We start from the raw sequence: 15,614 nt of genomic DNA on the forward strand, positions 1-15,614 counted from the left end.
AGTCCCCTTCTTAATCAATCCCTTGGCCTTTCTTTGCTGAATTCTAAATTGCTCCCAATACTCAGACCTCTTATTTTTCTGTGGCATAATGTCCCAGTCATTAGCCTCTGGACGAGTCACCATCCATACTAATAACCCTGTTTCGGGTAGCCATTGCCTTGATGGGTCCTTTGACTCCACTAGAGGAATAAGTTTGTAAAGATGGAAATGAAGGCCATTTCCTTTCAGTGGTTCCTTTTTGAAATAGACCATGACAGTTCCAGGTGTCACATGGAGTTGTTGGCACCTACGTAGGAATAATTAGTTTCTACATCTGAGCCCCTCGCTTTCATGATTATAATGTGTTCTTACAAATGGGGTCTGAGATTCCATAAAAATTAGAATGGAACTTTTTTGTCTTTGTAACAGCTGTTAGGGATTTCAGAACAGATGGCTAATCTCAAGTCATAGGACCTGAAGCAGCCATCTTTTGATGTTGTAAGACTCCATTTTGAAATAGGCATAAAAAAGAATAAAATTTGATGTACACAGTTCTTGGTTTCTTTTTTAAATTTTTATCACGTGCAGTGCGCAAAGTAAATTCTTCTTATACTTGGAGCAGGGTCTTTGGACCTCGATAAGGTCAGACATACTTAGCGGCAGAGGTCACTGGATGGCTACCAGTTGAGATCAGAATCGAAGACCTAGCTGATCTGTGTAGCACAGTATTGTATTGAATGATAAATTTAACTCTGAGGCATGGGAAAATTTGCATTGTTGGCTTTTAGTCAGCTGAGAATTTTAATGCTTTTTATAGCAAGGATCCCCATGGAAATCTGTCCACTTTCTGGAGAAAGCTATTTTAATCATATTTCCCTGTAACCATGTGGAAAATTGACTCTTCAGATTTGCTGAGCTGCATTAATGATACTGAAATTAAATAATAGGAAGTCTAGGAGAATGAGGATTTTCAAATGAACTCCATGAACTTAGTTAGCAGAACAGAAGTCCAACCATGAAACACTATTTGCCAAAGGATTTCCTCTCGTCTTGTTATTGATGGCTTAAACATCCTCCTCTGTGATGCAAGTCTTCTGATCCCTTAAGTTAGAGATGAAAGATAGAAAAATGGAAGTAAAATCGCTGAGCTCCAGAGGTTAGTTTTTTAACAAATAGGTTGAATTGGCCAATTCCTGTGTTATAAATACTTCTGTCAGCATTTCAATTTTATGGAAAATACTTTGAGTCCCAGCTGAGTTCAAAGCTTCCCAGCTGTAAAGTATTTTGTATTTGTATAGCTATCCTTTCTGTTGCACTTGTAAGTCCTTTTGCATCATACTGTGTTAGATGAAATGGAGTTCTATATAATATTAATTTAATTCCGTTCTACTGAAAAATAATTGCCGTAGTCGTACTTGGCAAATTGACAAATAATGCTTTCCATTATGATGGGCTGAATGGCCTCCTGCAATGTCAAAAATATTATTTTTTGATACTGTAAAATGTGATTTATTGTATTAAAACAGAAAATGGCAGAAATATTAAATAAGGAGTCAGAAAGGGAAAGGTGGTTTAAAGATTTGAGCAGCATCTTTCATTAGAACAGGTAGCAAAAGAACACTTCTGAAGCAGAATGTTCTAATTTATTTCACCTTTTAGACTCATAGAATTTTACAGAATAGCCCGTCATGTCTGCACCAGCCATCAAGCACCTATCTATTCTAATCCCATTTTCCAGCACTTGGACTGTAGCCTTATATGCTGTGGTGTTTTAAATGCTCATCGAAATGCTTCTTAAACACTGAGGGTTCCCATCCCTTCCATCCTTTCAGCTAGTGAGTTCCAGATTCCCACCACCCTCTGGGATGAAAATGTTTTTCCTCAAATCCCCTCTAAATCTCCTGCCCCTTACCTTAAATCTATGCCCCATGTTTATTGACTACCTACTAAGGGGAAGTGTTCTTTCTTAACTAGCTTATCTGTGTGTCTCGTAATATTGTACACCAAATTCAGGTCCCCCCTCAACCTCCTTTGCTCTAAGGAAAAGAATGCCAGCCTAACCAGCCTCACTTCATATCTGAAACACTCTAGCCCAAGCAACATCCTGGTCAATCTTCACTGTACACTTTTTGCTCCATACAGATCTGACTGAGATTGAGACCCCTCATGATGGAAGTATCTTTGACTGAACATTCAATGCAATTCTATTGGTTCAACCTGACTAGTAGCTTTTGATTCAAAATGTTGTGAGTCCAAATCTTGAGCATGTAATCCTTCAACTTCAGCTCTGTACTGATAAAGTGCTGCAGTTTGGAGGGTGCTGTCATTTAGATGAGATGTAAATTGTGTCTGCTGCTGCACTATTGGCTGGGTGCATAATATTCCATAGTCCTATAAAGAAGAAGTACTGGTTGAATGTGTATCCTGTCTAACATCAGCTTTGACATTCACACTGAAGAATTTGATAGTTCAGATGACCTCAAAATTGTTTTTATGAAAGCATAAGAAGTTGGTGGTAAAGAGTGTCAATTTTCTACTTTCAAATACACTCCAGGGCCTGAGCTATCGTATGCAAGTTATCAATATTCAATCCTAAAAAGTAAATGACCTTTGGTGAACTAAGATTCAACAGAGCTATTGTAAATCACAGCAATTAGAGGTTCAATGATTTTACTTCAAGCTCTTCCCTCCTAAATATATCCACTGAAGAGTAAATCCCAAGTATCCTAACTGAGAAATTATGAACTTACTAAGAGGTGTCTTGTTCAGGTGCCATGCCAGAAGAACTATTGGGGAAGTTTTATTCACCAGAAGGATCATACAATGACTGGAATATGGCATTTTTAATATTTGGCTCCTGATGAGGGGTAAAAAAGTACAATGACATGAAGTACTGGTCTGTGCACTGACCTTCTGCACTACTGCTCTGTATGCAGAGCTAGATGATTTAGCAATGATTCTGTGAAGCAAATTCTTTCTTTTGATATGTTTATTGGATATTTTCTTCTTTTACATAGTAAATAAACACACACAGATCCACATAGTGCTCGCGTGTACATTCCAATGCAACTGGGCACAGGACTCCCTGTGGCCAGGGGACAAGTCTTGGAACCCACTCTGCCCAAATTCCATCTAATTGCACCAGTAATGACGGTAATAATGTAAAAACAAAAAGGCAGAGGAATGCTGCTGGAGAACCAACAGAGTACCCAAGCAGCCCAGGCTGTAAACTAACAAGCGGAGAAAAAAGAGACAGCGAAGGAGAGAGTGAGGGGGAAAAGAAAACTTCTCATGTTGGTCCCCACACCTTGGCAGGATGGGTGGGTGTACTAAGGGGCCAGGGTGTGTCCACCAGTCCACGCAGGGGTCGTGGGGTGGAATGGGAATGGATGTTCTCTGGGAGCATCTGGGGCCAACTGCAGAATCCTAACAAGCACTGTAAATGGTTGCTAGGGCTTAAAGCACTTAGCAGTACCCATGTAGCATGTACCTCATCTTCTCTAGCTTAATGGTATCTATCACCTCCTTCACCCGCTGTGTTAGGGGTGCACCTGATTTCCACCTAAATAGGATTAGTCGTCTTGCTAGGAGTGTAAAACCTACAAAATTTGCTTCTAATTTTGGCAGCGGCAAATTTAAAGATACAACACCAAACGGGACAGCCTGGGGAGGTGCACTTACGTCTTGATCTGGCGTTGCCGCAATCGTCTCGCATATCGACGTCCAGTAGTTATGTTTTGGGCTTGCCCATCACCTTTATATGCAAGAGGATGGCGAGAGCTTGCCAGCACTGATCGCAAATGGGGCTCGTATCTGGGTACGTTGTATAGAATCCAACTCTAGTTAGGTATTCTCTGTGAAGGAGTTTACATTGCACACACCTGAGTTGGCACATATTGAGGAGGAGTGTACTCAATGCAGCACCACGTCCCAGTCTTCCTCTGAGAATAACTACTCCAGATCGCGTTCCCATAAAGATTTAACCACTGAGTTTTGTTGGGACAGAATTTGAGAATAAAAAAACAGAAATGATACCACACATAGTATTAGAAGGCAGTAAGATTATATCAATGGAGGCACGAGGTGGGAGCATTGGAAATTGGGGGTTGGCACTATGCACAAAGTCTGGAAAAAGTGCGTTGCAAGTAAAGCAAACTTATCCACCACCTGCTGGAATGATGTAAACATGCTGTCCACATATAAGTCCCAGAATGTTCTGATCCCGTGCCTGGTCCGTGTGTTGAAGGCATCATCCAAAACCGAGGAAAAAAATGATTAGCTGATACGGGAGAGGCCAGCGACCAGGCCTGAAACCCCAAGTGGCATCTAAATTGTTGACTTGACAAGTGCACTCCTAGTATACTGGGAGGAATGAAAATTTACCAGGTAACGTATCAAGGCAACCAGGGAAGATGGAGCACAGGAGGAGGATTCTAACTGCAGCCAAGAAGGAACCTCCTGTTGCCTCTCTTTCTTTTCTCTCTGCACCCAATGCACTACCGCTCTCACATTGGCTCCCCAATAATAGGACAGAAAATTGGGCAATCCCATGCCTCCCTCCTGTTTAGGGCTCTGCAAGACTGTCCTCTGCATTCTTTTGGTTTTCCCTATTCCAGCCAAAGCTTGTAATGAGCCGAATAGGTCTGTTAAAAAATGATCTGGGGATGAACACTGGGATGCACTGGAAGAAATATAAAAACTTCGGTAGTATGTTCATCTTCACCACATTGATATGGCCCGTTAACAATAACGGGAGGATGGACCAACATTTGAGATCCTGTTCCACCTGCTTCATGAGTGGAATAAATTAGCTCCAAAGAGCCCACTAAATTTGCTAGTCACTTGCACTCCCAAGTAAGTAAACTGCCTAGTGACAAGGTGTGGAGCGGGAAGCTCCAAGCCACTGCATTCAAAGGAAGGAGCTCACTCTTATTCAAGTTAAGCTTATACCCTGAAATATAACCAAACTCCTTTATTGTAGATAAGACATCAGGAATTCAGTTGGATGGGTCGCTGGCATACAATCATAGGTTGTCCGCATACAGCGATACTCTCTGCTTCATTCCCCCCAATCAATCCCCACCATTCATTTGCTGTTGCGAAAAGCCACAGCAAGAGGTTCGACAGCAATGGCAAATAACGGGAGAGAGGAGACATCCTTGCCGTGGAGTATCCCATGTGCCCCGGACAATGGGAAAAAAGCTGAATGCACATCATTTGCCTGGATTGAGGCTAGCAGGGCTGAGTACAGCGTTTTGGGCCAAACCTGAACCTTCTGAGAGCATGAAATAAATAATCCCATTCTATCCGATCAAACGCCTTTTCAGCGTCCAGCGAGATTTAAAGTCTCTGGTTGCTTGGAGATGGCAGGCACATGCATAATGTTAAACAGCTGTTGAATATTTGAGTACAATGTTTATTAATGCAGTCTGGTCAGCTGAGGGGATAGAGGGCAGAATGTCCTCCAAGTGAATGGCCAGAATCTTAGAAGTCAGCTTGAGATCCACATTCATCAGTGAAATTGGCCTATAGGAGCTGCAGATTTGTGGGTCTTTATTTTCAAGGATAAGCAAAATTGTTGCCTGCCTCAAAGTCTGTGGGAGAGCATGGTTCTTATGATTCATTGATTATGCACAGAGGCAGGGGAGCCAACCTATCCATAACCTTTTTGTAGAATTCGATGGGGTACCCATCTGGTCCTGTACAGTTCCCACTCGGCACGGTTCTGGCTGCCCTGACAATTCTTTCAATGTCGATTGGTTTCTCCAGCGGTGTGGCCTCTCCCCTATCCACCATGGGGAAATTCAGTGCCCTAAAGAAATCCTGAAAGTCCACCTCGCTGGCAGTACACTCCAAGCTGTAGAGGGTTGAGCAAAAGTCCCCAAACAGTTCACTTATTTGCTGTGGATCAGTAGAGACCCTATTCAGAGTCTGTATTTTTGGCATTAGACTTTTGGCGGAAAATTGGGGCAGCTGATGAGCTAGTAGCTTGCTTACCTTGTCCCCATGCGAGAGTGTGGTACTTAGATTTGGCGTGAGGACAAGATCTCAAATTCTGTCTCTAAGTAGTAAATGTGCCTCATACATCTCTGGGGACGGGCCCACAGCATATCCAGCATCAACTTGGCCGATATGCCCCAAAAATTCCATTAATTTCCTACCTCTCTGCTTTGCCTCGTGCGCTGTATAAGATTTGATCAGGCCCCTTAAATAAGTCTTCACTATCTCCCATAAAGTAGCTGCCAAGACTCCTGGAGCATCATTAAACTCTTAAGAAATCATTGAGCTGGGATAACAGATATCTAACAAATTCATCATCAGAGAACAGACAAGCAGAGAGCTGGGAATCAAACCTAGGTCCCTGGCACTTTGAAGCAGCAATGCCAACCACGTGCCACCGTGCCAAGTCCGTTGTCAGGGGATGGATCATGGTCCAAAATTATAATGGTTTAGCAAGAGCATGAGTGCACAACCGGGAGCAACTTATTATCTTGTAAAAAGTAATCTGTACGTGAATACATTTGATGAATAGGTGAAAAAAAAATAGTCTCTACTAGTTGGGTTAAGAAACCTCCATGGGTCTAACACCGTGTATTCTGAGAGAAATGATTTAATAATTTCTACCAACTTGGAAGATACAGCAGTCCTGGGAGAGGAGTGGTCCAGGACAGGATTCAACCAACAGTTGAAATTTCCATCCAGTATCAACCGATGTGAATTTAAATCTGGTAGTAGTGTGAAAAACGACCGGAAAAAATTTTCGCAGTCCCACTTTGGGGCATACACGTTGACTAACACCAAGGACATCCCAAATAATTTACCCATGACAATGACACATTGGCTATTTGAGTCAGAAATGACATTGGCTCCACCCTTGCCTTGGTGTGAAAAGTTGTGAAAGCACTGCCCCCTGCAATCCTCAGTGGAGTCTAAAAGAATTTTTAAAAATCAGCTTACAGCCACCGTGCAGTCACCCGATTTTAAAAGTCTGCTCCACAAATTTCATTGCTGTCGCTGCCGGATCTATGAACTTGTGCTCGGTTCCATTGTGGAGAATAATCTTCCAGTAGGTCAGAAAATGAGTCCTAACCTGACGCCAGGACAGTCACGCAGAAGTCGTTCGCTATCAGCGAAGGCTGCCCTTCTCTTTGCCACCACTGGGGTAAAATCAGGAAATATCAATGGCTTATTTTCATGGTGCCTCAGTGTGGTAGTCTGTGCTTCTTGCCACAGGATTCTGTCTTGTACCGAGTTGTGATGCAGTCATGCAATACTGGGCCGAGGAGCTTCGCCCGTAACACTGTGTGCGGTCCAGGAGCAGCTCATCCTCAAGTTCCGGCACATTCTTTAGTAGCAGGGTGACAACATCTGTGATATTTGGACCTTTGATTCCCTCCGGAAGGCCTATCAGACAGATATCTTTGGTGTCATTCCATCTCATCACATTTCTCCCTTAGGGCCTTAATCTCCGATGTCAAATGAGTAACTTGGCTCTTCAGCTAGGAGATAGTATTGTCACTAAATGCCTCTGAGTCAGCCTTCTTCAAATGGTTCTCGTGGGTGACGGTGACACTTTGGAGAGATTTAATAGATGATCCGGCTTCCTCTTTTGGCTCACCTATCTTGGCCCGGAACTCGGTGGCCCAGCAGTTGAACTTGCTGTCCAAACTTTGCGATGCTTTGCATGACTTCCATAATAGCTTCCTCTGTCCTTTCGCTCAGCATTCTCTGTTCAGGGGACCACACACACACACACACACAGACACACACACACACACACACCTGATTTTAGTTTTGGTTTGCCTCCTGCCATTTTAGTAAGTCCAACAGGACTGCAAATCTGCCATTTTGCCAGTGCTGGTGCCTGTTTCCTCCAGCCTGGAGCGTATTTCTTGTTCCACATCAAGCTGTCTCACTGTTCAATCTACCAGAGCTCTTACATGGACTGCTTTTCACTTTCCTTCACCCGAGCTGCAAGTTGTAACTCTTCTCCCTCACTTGAATTCACGCTTGGTTTGATGACAAAAGAAACAGCATAGTGTACCCAGGTAGATCTGACAGTTGTAGTTTTTATGACACAGGAGTTCTTCCCTGGGCTGCCCCATCATCCTAAACCAATTCACGCTTGACTGAGTGAAAAAACTACAAGATAGTTCCAGGCTGAACTGCAAGTCCCAAAATACCCCTTGTTGAGCTCTAAGTGCGGGGAAAAAAAAGCAATCCTAAAGTTGAAATAGCAGCTTGTGATTTGCAGCAGGACCTTAGTGTCTCCTGCTTTCCCACCTTAATTCACCCTTTCTTGGGTGAAACGAAGAGAGAGAGAGTTTGCAAACTGTGCTGAAATCCACAGACCCTCCCCGCTGAGCGCACACTGTAAATTCCAACTGGCAGGAAGGAGTCTAAAAATAACCCTTTCTGGCTAAACTTTCAAAATTCTCTTTTTGCAACTGCATTCCAGGTATGTTTTAAAGCTTGCTTGATGTACATTAAACTTTCACCTGATCTCAACAAACAGCTGGATTTCAAGAAGGATCTTGCCACCTGTGCTTCATGCTCTCTCTCACACCAGCGCCATCTTTCCCTTCCTGTGAAGCAAATTTTGAGGGTAATGTTCCTCTAGGGAACTGGACGGATCTTATTTTTGATAGATCTAGGTGGGGGCAACAGAGCAGCGAAGGTGATTGGCGATTGCAGGTAACATTTGCATGGGAGCAGTCACTGTGAAGTGATGGTTAAACCCCAAAGACCACTACAGTATTTCCTTTCCTCCTCTAAGCAAAAAAAAAGTTGTAGGAGGACCACAAGCAAGGGAGAGGTGAGTTGAGATTCTTTTATCCTTTTTACCTGTATAAGGCCAGTATGACAGGACAGTGACATGCACCTCCTGCCAGATGTGGGAAACTAGGGAGCAATCTAGTCTCCCTGACAACTTTGTCTGCAAAAAGTGTGTCCAGTTGCAGCTCCTCACAGATGGCATTGTTTAGTTAGAGCGTCAAGTGTAGAGCATACAAGAGGCAGAATTACAGGGAGGTTGCCACACCACAGGTTCAGTCAGGTAGATGGGCAGGCAGTGCAGGAGTCTCCTGTGCCTGTTCCCCTTTCAAACAGGTATACCGTTTTGGATACCGTTGAGGGGGATACCGTTGAGCTTGTCAGGGGGGAGATACCAGCAGTAGCCAGGCCTATGGCACCACAGCTGGTTCTGCTGTGGGACAGAGTTGGGCAAAGAACAAGCGAGCAATAGTAATAGGGGACTCGCTAGTTTAGAGGCACAGACAGGCGTTTCTGTGGCTGCAATCCAGACTCCAAGATGGTGTGTTGCCTCCCTGGTGCCAGAGTCAAGGATGTCTCTGAGCGATTGCAGGGCATTCTTAAGGGGGAGGGGGTGAGCAACCAGAGGTTGTTGTACATATTGGTACCAATAACAAAAGTAGGAAAAGGAATGAGGTCCTGAAGTGTGAATATAGAGAATTACGCAGAAGGCTAAAGTGCAGGACCCGAAAGTAATAATTTCAGACTACTACTGGTGCCACATGCTACTGAGTAGGAAGATTAGGCAGATGAATGCGTGGCTTGAGAGCTGGGGCAGGGATTTAGATTTTTGGATCATTGGGATTTTTTGTGGGGAAGGGCTGACCTGTTCAAGAGGGACAGGTTACACCTGAACTGGAGAAGGCTAACATCCAGGTCGGGAGTTTTGTCAGAGCCACTTGGGAGGGTTTACAGTAGTTTGGCCGGAGGAGGAGATATTATATCAGTATCAAATTCTGTAGAAATTCTTCTATAAATCTTGGGTTGTCCCAGGCATGCACCAGCTATTCCCATTCCTACCTGTGATGTGGATTGATGGCGCTATTCAGAAATTCAAAGCTCAGTGGGAAGCGTAATATTGGATGTACAGTATCCTGGGCATGGGGATTGAGAATGTCATCTCGCATTTGCATTTTTGCTATTCCACCCAAACATACCTATGTGCCATCAATATTGGAATGCCGATGGAAGTTTCTCTGATTCAAATGCAAGGAGCCAAGTTATATGTGCTAAGTACATCATTTTAACCTTTTCCCCAACACCCAGAGCTTTTACAATTTGTATGTCTCAGCATACAAAAATGTCTGTATGTTGCTATGCAGGTGATGTGCTTCATGAGAGGCCTAGCTGTTCATCAGTCCTGTGAGATTCAGGGAGATCGAATTCTTAGCTCATTGAAAAGGTTCCAGAAGCAACCAGAGCAGGAGTTAACATTCTTAGAGAGCGTTTCACAGTCTGAAAGGAAGTTTTGCTGCCTTGAGATTGGTCAGGCTTATGACACTCTGTTCCAGAAAGCTGGTCGAAGGATAACACAATCATATACACTTATGAAGTTATTTAGAGTTACACATTACAGGCGTATGCCTCCTAACCAATAGTTTTAGTCTGTGCATCCTTAGATGGGCTATTGTTAATGTCCACCACCGCCTTGCAATTAAGCAAATCTAATATAATATAAAGTGAACTATTTTCAGTTAATAAAGTTAATGAACTGTAAGTCCTAATGGAGCCGATTTTGTATTTTGATTGGGTGATTTGATCTGGCTTTGTTTCAGTCAGCAAATAGTTGCATTATTTTATCCCCTGACACACACAGCTTCATAGATTACAGAATAATTTAGAAAGTCTTGACAACTGTTTATTTTTAATGGTGTAAAAACAGTCAACAAAATCGTAACTTAAGAGGAGATATTTAACTGAAAGATGGCTGCATCTTGCAGTGCTATTGACTTTTAGGGAAGAAGCCATAATTATTCCACAGCTGTTGCTTGGTCACTGGTTTTCTGTGGAGCTCCTAATGCACCTGGAGAATTCTCAAGTTTAATAAATTTTAACTGCAATGCACAACACCTTGGCAGATCAATTCTGACAGCACTATGGCTTGTATTCATGGATCATCTTGTATTTTTTGTGGAAGCTTTGATATATTTCTGCAGTGAGTGGAATATGCAGTAAAACATTTACTGGTAGGATTATCATTGTCAATCACACCCACTGATCCCTGCAAAGTGTGTACTTTAAGTGTTAGTTGGAAGTTTAACTTCAGATCAAAACTAACAAACATAAAAATTATTCTCCTCAGCTGCATGTTGTAGGGAGTCAATTTAAAGCAAAATTGCTGTTATGAAGTTGAGAAATTGGAGTAATTTTTTTTCAAAATTGTTCCATTAGACCTTTACGAGCAGTGACCTCCTCAGATATTTGGAAAAAGCAATTACGTTGTTTTTCAAATTTGGGTGAACTTGGGAAACAAAATTTGATTTTCTTCAGTTGGATCCCTGTTGGGAAAAGCTTATCAGCAACTCCTGAAGCAATTAATCTGTTTAATGTTTGGAAAAGTACTAAATTGTTACAGGTATGTACAACAGAATTACAAACAACATTATTTTTGTTTTTTTTAATACAGGAAATAAAGAAGGAAGCAAAGAAAGAAAGCCAACCAGTGAAACCTACAGAGATGCTTGGAGATGATGTCTCCAATGGCAGCCCGCTTTCTTCAAGCGACACAACTCTTAAAAATCCTAGAAAAGGTAAACCTGCAATAAGCACAATTACTTCCCATAATGACTAGGCAATAAAATTAGTTCAAAGAAAAATATATATTATAAATAAATAAAACCTCAATCCTACAAGTCAATAGTTGATGCAAAATGCAATGAAATATGTGGCACTGAGAGTGGCAATGTGTTCTTTGATCTGTTGCATCCGATTTCAAAACCTTTTGTAATAAAGATCAGCATTTGAAAAACAAAGTCCTGTTTTTCTGGTTGATGGGACATTAAAAATTTTAAAATGGCAGTCCCAGAATGCAATAATCAGTTTTATACAGATCATATTGCACTCTTGAGGTGCTTCACTACAATGAAAAGAACATAACAGACATTTTAAAAATGTCAGTACATAAGGCACATAAATGGTATTTAAGTTGTCTACAAAGATTTCACTCATCTGGAGCTGAATAAATTTATTAATTTTACTTTCAATTTCCCCGTCTCCCCTTCAAATGGCCTATCTCCAATACTTCTTTCCTTCTTTGACCTCTCTGTCTCCATTTCTGGTAATAGACCGACCATCAATATTCATTACTGAATTCAGATTCCCAAGTCTATCTCGACTGTAGCTCTTGAGCACCACCGCAACACCTGCCGCCACCCCGCCCCGCCCCCCCCCCCCCCCCACCGAACCACTTCTTGCAAGGACTCTATTCCATTCTTCCTGTTTCTCGGCCTCTGTCGCTTCTGTTCTGATGATGCAACGTTTGGAATTGGTGCTCCTGACATCTCTGCCTTTTTTCCTTAAAAGGTTTCCCTCCCATTGTAATTAACAGGGCACTCAATCATGTTCGACCCACTTCCTGCACTTCTGCTCTCATCCCTTCCCCCTCCCTACCAGACCATGAAGGTGGCATAGTGGCACAGCTGCTTCAGTGGCAGGGACCCAGGTTCGATTCCAGTCTTGAGTGACTGTTGTTCTCCCTATGTCTGCATGGGATTCCCCCAGGTGCTCCAGTTTCCTCTCACAGCCCAAAGATGGACTGGTTAGGTGGACTATCCATATAAAATTGCCCCTTAGTACCAAAGATGTGTGGGTTCGGTGGATTAGCCATGATAAATAGAATCTCAAAATCACTACAGTGCAGAAGGGGGCTATTCGGCCCATTGAGTCTGCACTGAGTTTTACCCAGGTTTATACCATAACCCCATGTATTTACCCTGCTAATCTCCCTAATCTATGCATCTTGGGACAAATGCATGAGGTTATAAGGGGAGGGGGGGAGGTGGGGAGTGGTGTAGTATTATGCTAGCAAGATGCTGTTTTGAAGAATCAATGTAGATGAGCTGAATAGCCTCTTTTTGAACTGTAGGGATTCTATGGACATGGTTCCTCTTGTCCTCACTTTCCAGCCTACTAGTCCCCACATTCAAAGGATCATCCTCTACCATTTCTGCTAGCTCTGGCATGATCCCATCACAAAAGTTGGGGTCATGCTTGTGAACTAAGCAAAAGCATATGAGAAAGTGATCATCCAGTCTGCATTTTGTCTCCCCAATGTAGAGACTGCATTGGAGCTACAACACAAAAAAGCAAGTTTAACAAGTGCAAGGGAATATTTGAGGCCTTAAACAGTAATCTGGGAGGAGGTAAAAGGGGCATGCGATTGCAAGGGAAGGTGCCATGGGAAAGGCATTTTCCCCTCACGCTCCCTTGTCTGCATTCTGAAGGGAGTGCTCCCTCTGTGACATCCTGGTCCATTCCTCCATCATGTCCAACTCTCTATCCCTTTCCCATGGCACCTTCCCTTGCAATCACTTGCCCCTTTTACCTCCTCCCAGATTACTGTTTAAGGCCTCAAATATTCTCAGACTAAGCAGCATTTTACTTGCCCTTGTTAAACTTGTTTTTTTTGTATTGTAGCTCCAGTGCAGTCTCTACACAGGGGAGACGAAACGCAGACTGGATGATCACTTTCTCATACACTTTTGCTTTGTTCACAAGCATGTCCCCAACTTTTGTTTTGTGCCATTTGTAATTAAGCACCACCTTCTCATGCCTACAAATCTGTCCCTGGCCTGCTGCAATGCTTGTCTCTCTTGTGCCATACACCTGAATCATAAAATTTTGAGAAAAAAGCACTCATATAATCATCTACAAGGTCGATGAAATGGAAATGTGTGCAAGTTTAAAACATACAAACTATACTTGGACCAGAAAAAAGGCCCTAAATGCTTAATTTGTATAAGAATAGGCCTGTATGCAAAGCATCACAAAATTACTGAAACTGTGATTTGGAGCTTATGACTGATCATACTTGAAGGCTACTTTTGATTTGGAGTAGCCAGCCCTTGGATGCAATAAGCTTACTGTATATTTCCAGTGATTATTTTAAAACTTTAAATGCTGCTGGTATTTCTACTTGAAAATTTATGTACATTAGAGCTTTAGCCATCTTGACCGGAATTCTTTTCCTAAATATCACTACTATTCCTTCTTTTGCTTCTTTAAGAAATGTTCTTAAAATCCATCTTTTTGACAAAGCTTTTGGTTCCCTCAGCTAATTATTTCCATCACTGCTTGATATCCATTTTTGTAAAATGCCATGGGATGTTTTCGATGAGGGACTACAATTGTTGTTTATTTATGTTAAATACAGTTTAAATTCAATGCAGTTCAGGTATAATCGATTGGGCAATTATTACTTTTAGCATCTAACCTCACAACTATGTTGACTTGAAATGTTGTTTGTTTGCTATTTAATTGAAGGAAATTTAAATACAATCTGATCAGTAATGATAAAATTCAGAATTGAGAAGTCATTTGCCATCATAATAAAATGATAAAGAAAATTTAACACGAAATGGCAATAACTGGTATTTTTGAATTCTTTAAATAAGTTACCCATTTTAATTGGAATCAGATTTATTCAGTTATTAATTCAGCACACTTTTATGGAACTAGGAATTGAAAAACTTTCCTCATTCTAATTTATTATTTATATAAGTTGCATCATCAAGATGGGATCTTTTTTGGTAAATAAGACCATAAGAACTAGGAGCAGGAATAGCTCATGTGGCCCATCAAACATGCTGCATCATTCCCATGGCTGATCTAATTGTGGCCTAATCTCCATTTTCCTGCCATTCTCCCTAATCAAAAATTAGTCTTCCTCGGCCTTGAATATATTTCATGACCCAGGGTCCATTGCTCTTTGTGGAAGAGAATTTCAAAGATTAATGATTCTCTGGGAGAAGAAATTTATTCTCATTTCTTAAATTGGAGACCCCTTACTTTAAAAACTGTGACCACAACTTTTAGATTCCCCACTAAATGGAAGCACCTTCTCACTGTCTATGCTGTGAAGTTGCTTCAAGTTCTTTTCTATTTCAGTATTATCATCCCTCATGCTTAACTTCAATGAGTGTAAGCTCAACCTATGGGGAAACTGTGGCAAAATGGAATTGTTACTGGACTAGTAATCCAGAAACCCAGGGAAAGACCTGGGAATGTGTTCAAATCCCACCACAGTAGATGGTGAAATTTGTATTCAATACAAAATCTGGAATTAAAAATGTAACGTTGACCATGAAATCATTGTTAATTGTCATAAAATCCCATCTGATTCACTAATGTCCTTCAAGGGAGGAAATCTGACATCCTTACCTGGTCAGGCCTACATGTGACTCTCTCATCCTGTAAATTTTTATAAAGTGTGTAACGATCCCCAATTTTTCAAATTAAAATTCTGCTTAAAATAACTTGAGATAATTAGAAGCAATTGGTGTCAGATATGAGTTAGGAAACGCTCAGCAGCTAGTTTTTACAGTAAATATGTATTTTTAAAAATATTATTGTCATATGTGTTTTGAGGTTGGCATAGTGGCTAGCACTGCTGCCTCACAGCATCGGCGACCTGGGTTCAATTCTGGCCTTGGGTCACTGTCTGTGTGGAGTTTGCACTTTCTCCCTATGTCTGCATGGGCTTTCTCTGGATTTTCCAGTTTCCTCCCACAGTCTAAAAATATACAGGTTAGGTTGATTGACCATGCTAAATTGACTCTAATGTCAGGCGGATTAGCAGAATAAATAAGGGTTATGGAATAGGCCTT

At 41.8% G+C, this 15,614-nt stretch overlaps 1 protein-coding gene across 3 annotated transcripts in view; it reads left to right on the forward strand.

Annotated features, from left to right (window-relative positions):
* The window catches only part of sh3kbp1 (SH3-domain kinase binding protein 1), a 282,791-nt gene that overhangs the window by 69,878 nt on the left and 197,299 nt on the right, over window positions 1-15,614 (forward strand). For all 3 annotated transcript variants that reach the window (XM_080204070.1, XM_080204072.1, XM_080204071.1), the window contains exon 3: window positions 11,417-11,540. In XM_080204070.1, the coding sequence (XP_080060196.1) occupies window positions 11,417-11,540 (124 nt within the window). The remainder of the gene's footprint in view (window positions 1-11,416; window positions 11,541-15,614) is intronic.

This window comes from Carcharhinus amblyrhynchos, chromosome 15 (assembly GCF_965287045.1).
Source record: "Carcharhinus amblyrhynchos chromosome 15, sCarAmb.v2.hapA, whole genome shotgun sequence".
Taxonomy (NCBI): Eukaryota; Metazoa; Chordata; class Chondrichthyes; order Carcharhiniformes; family Carcharhinidae; genus Carcharhinus; species Carcharhinus amblyrhynchos.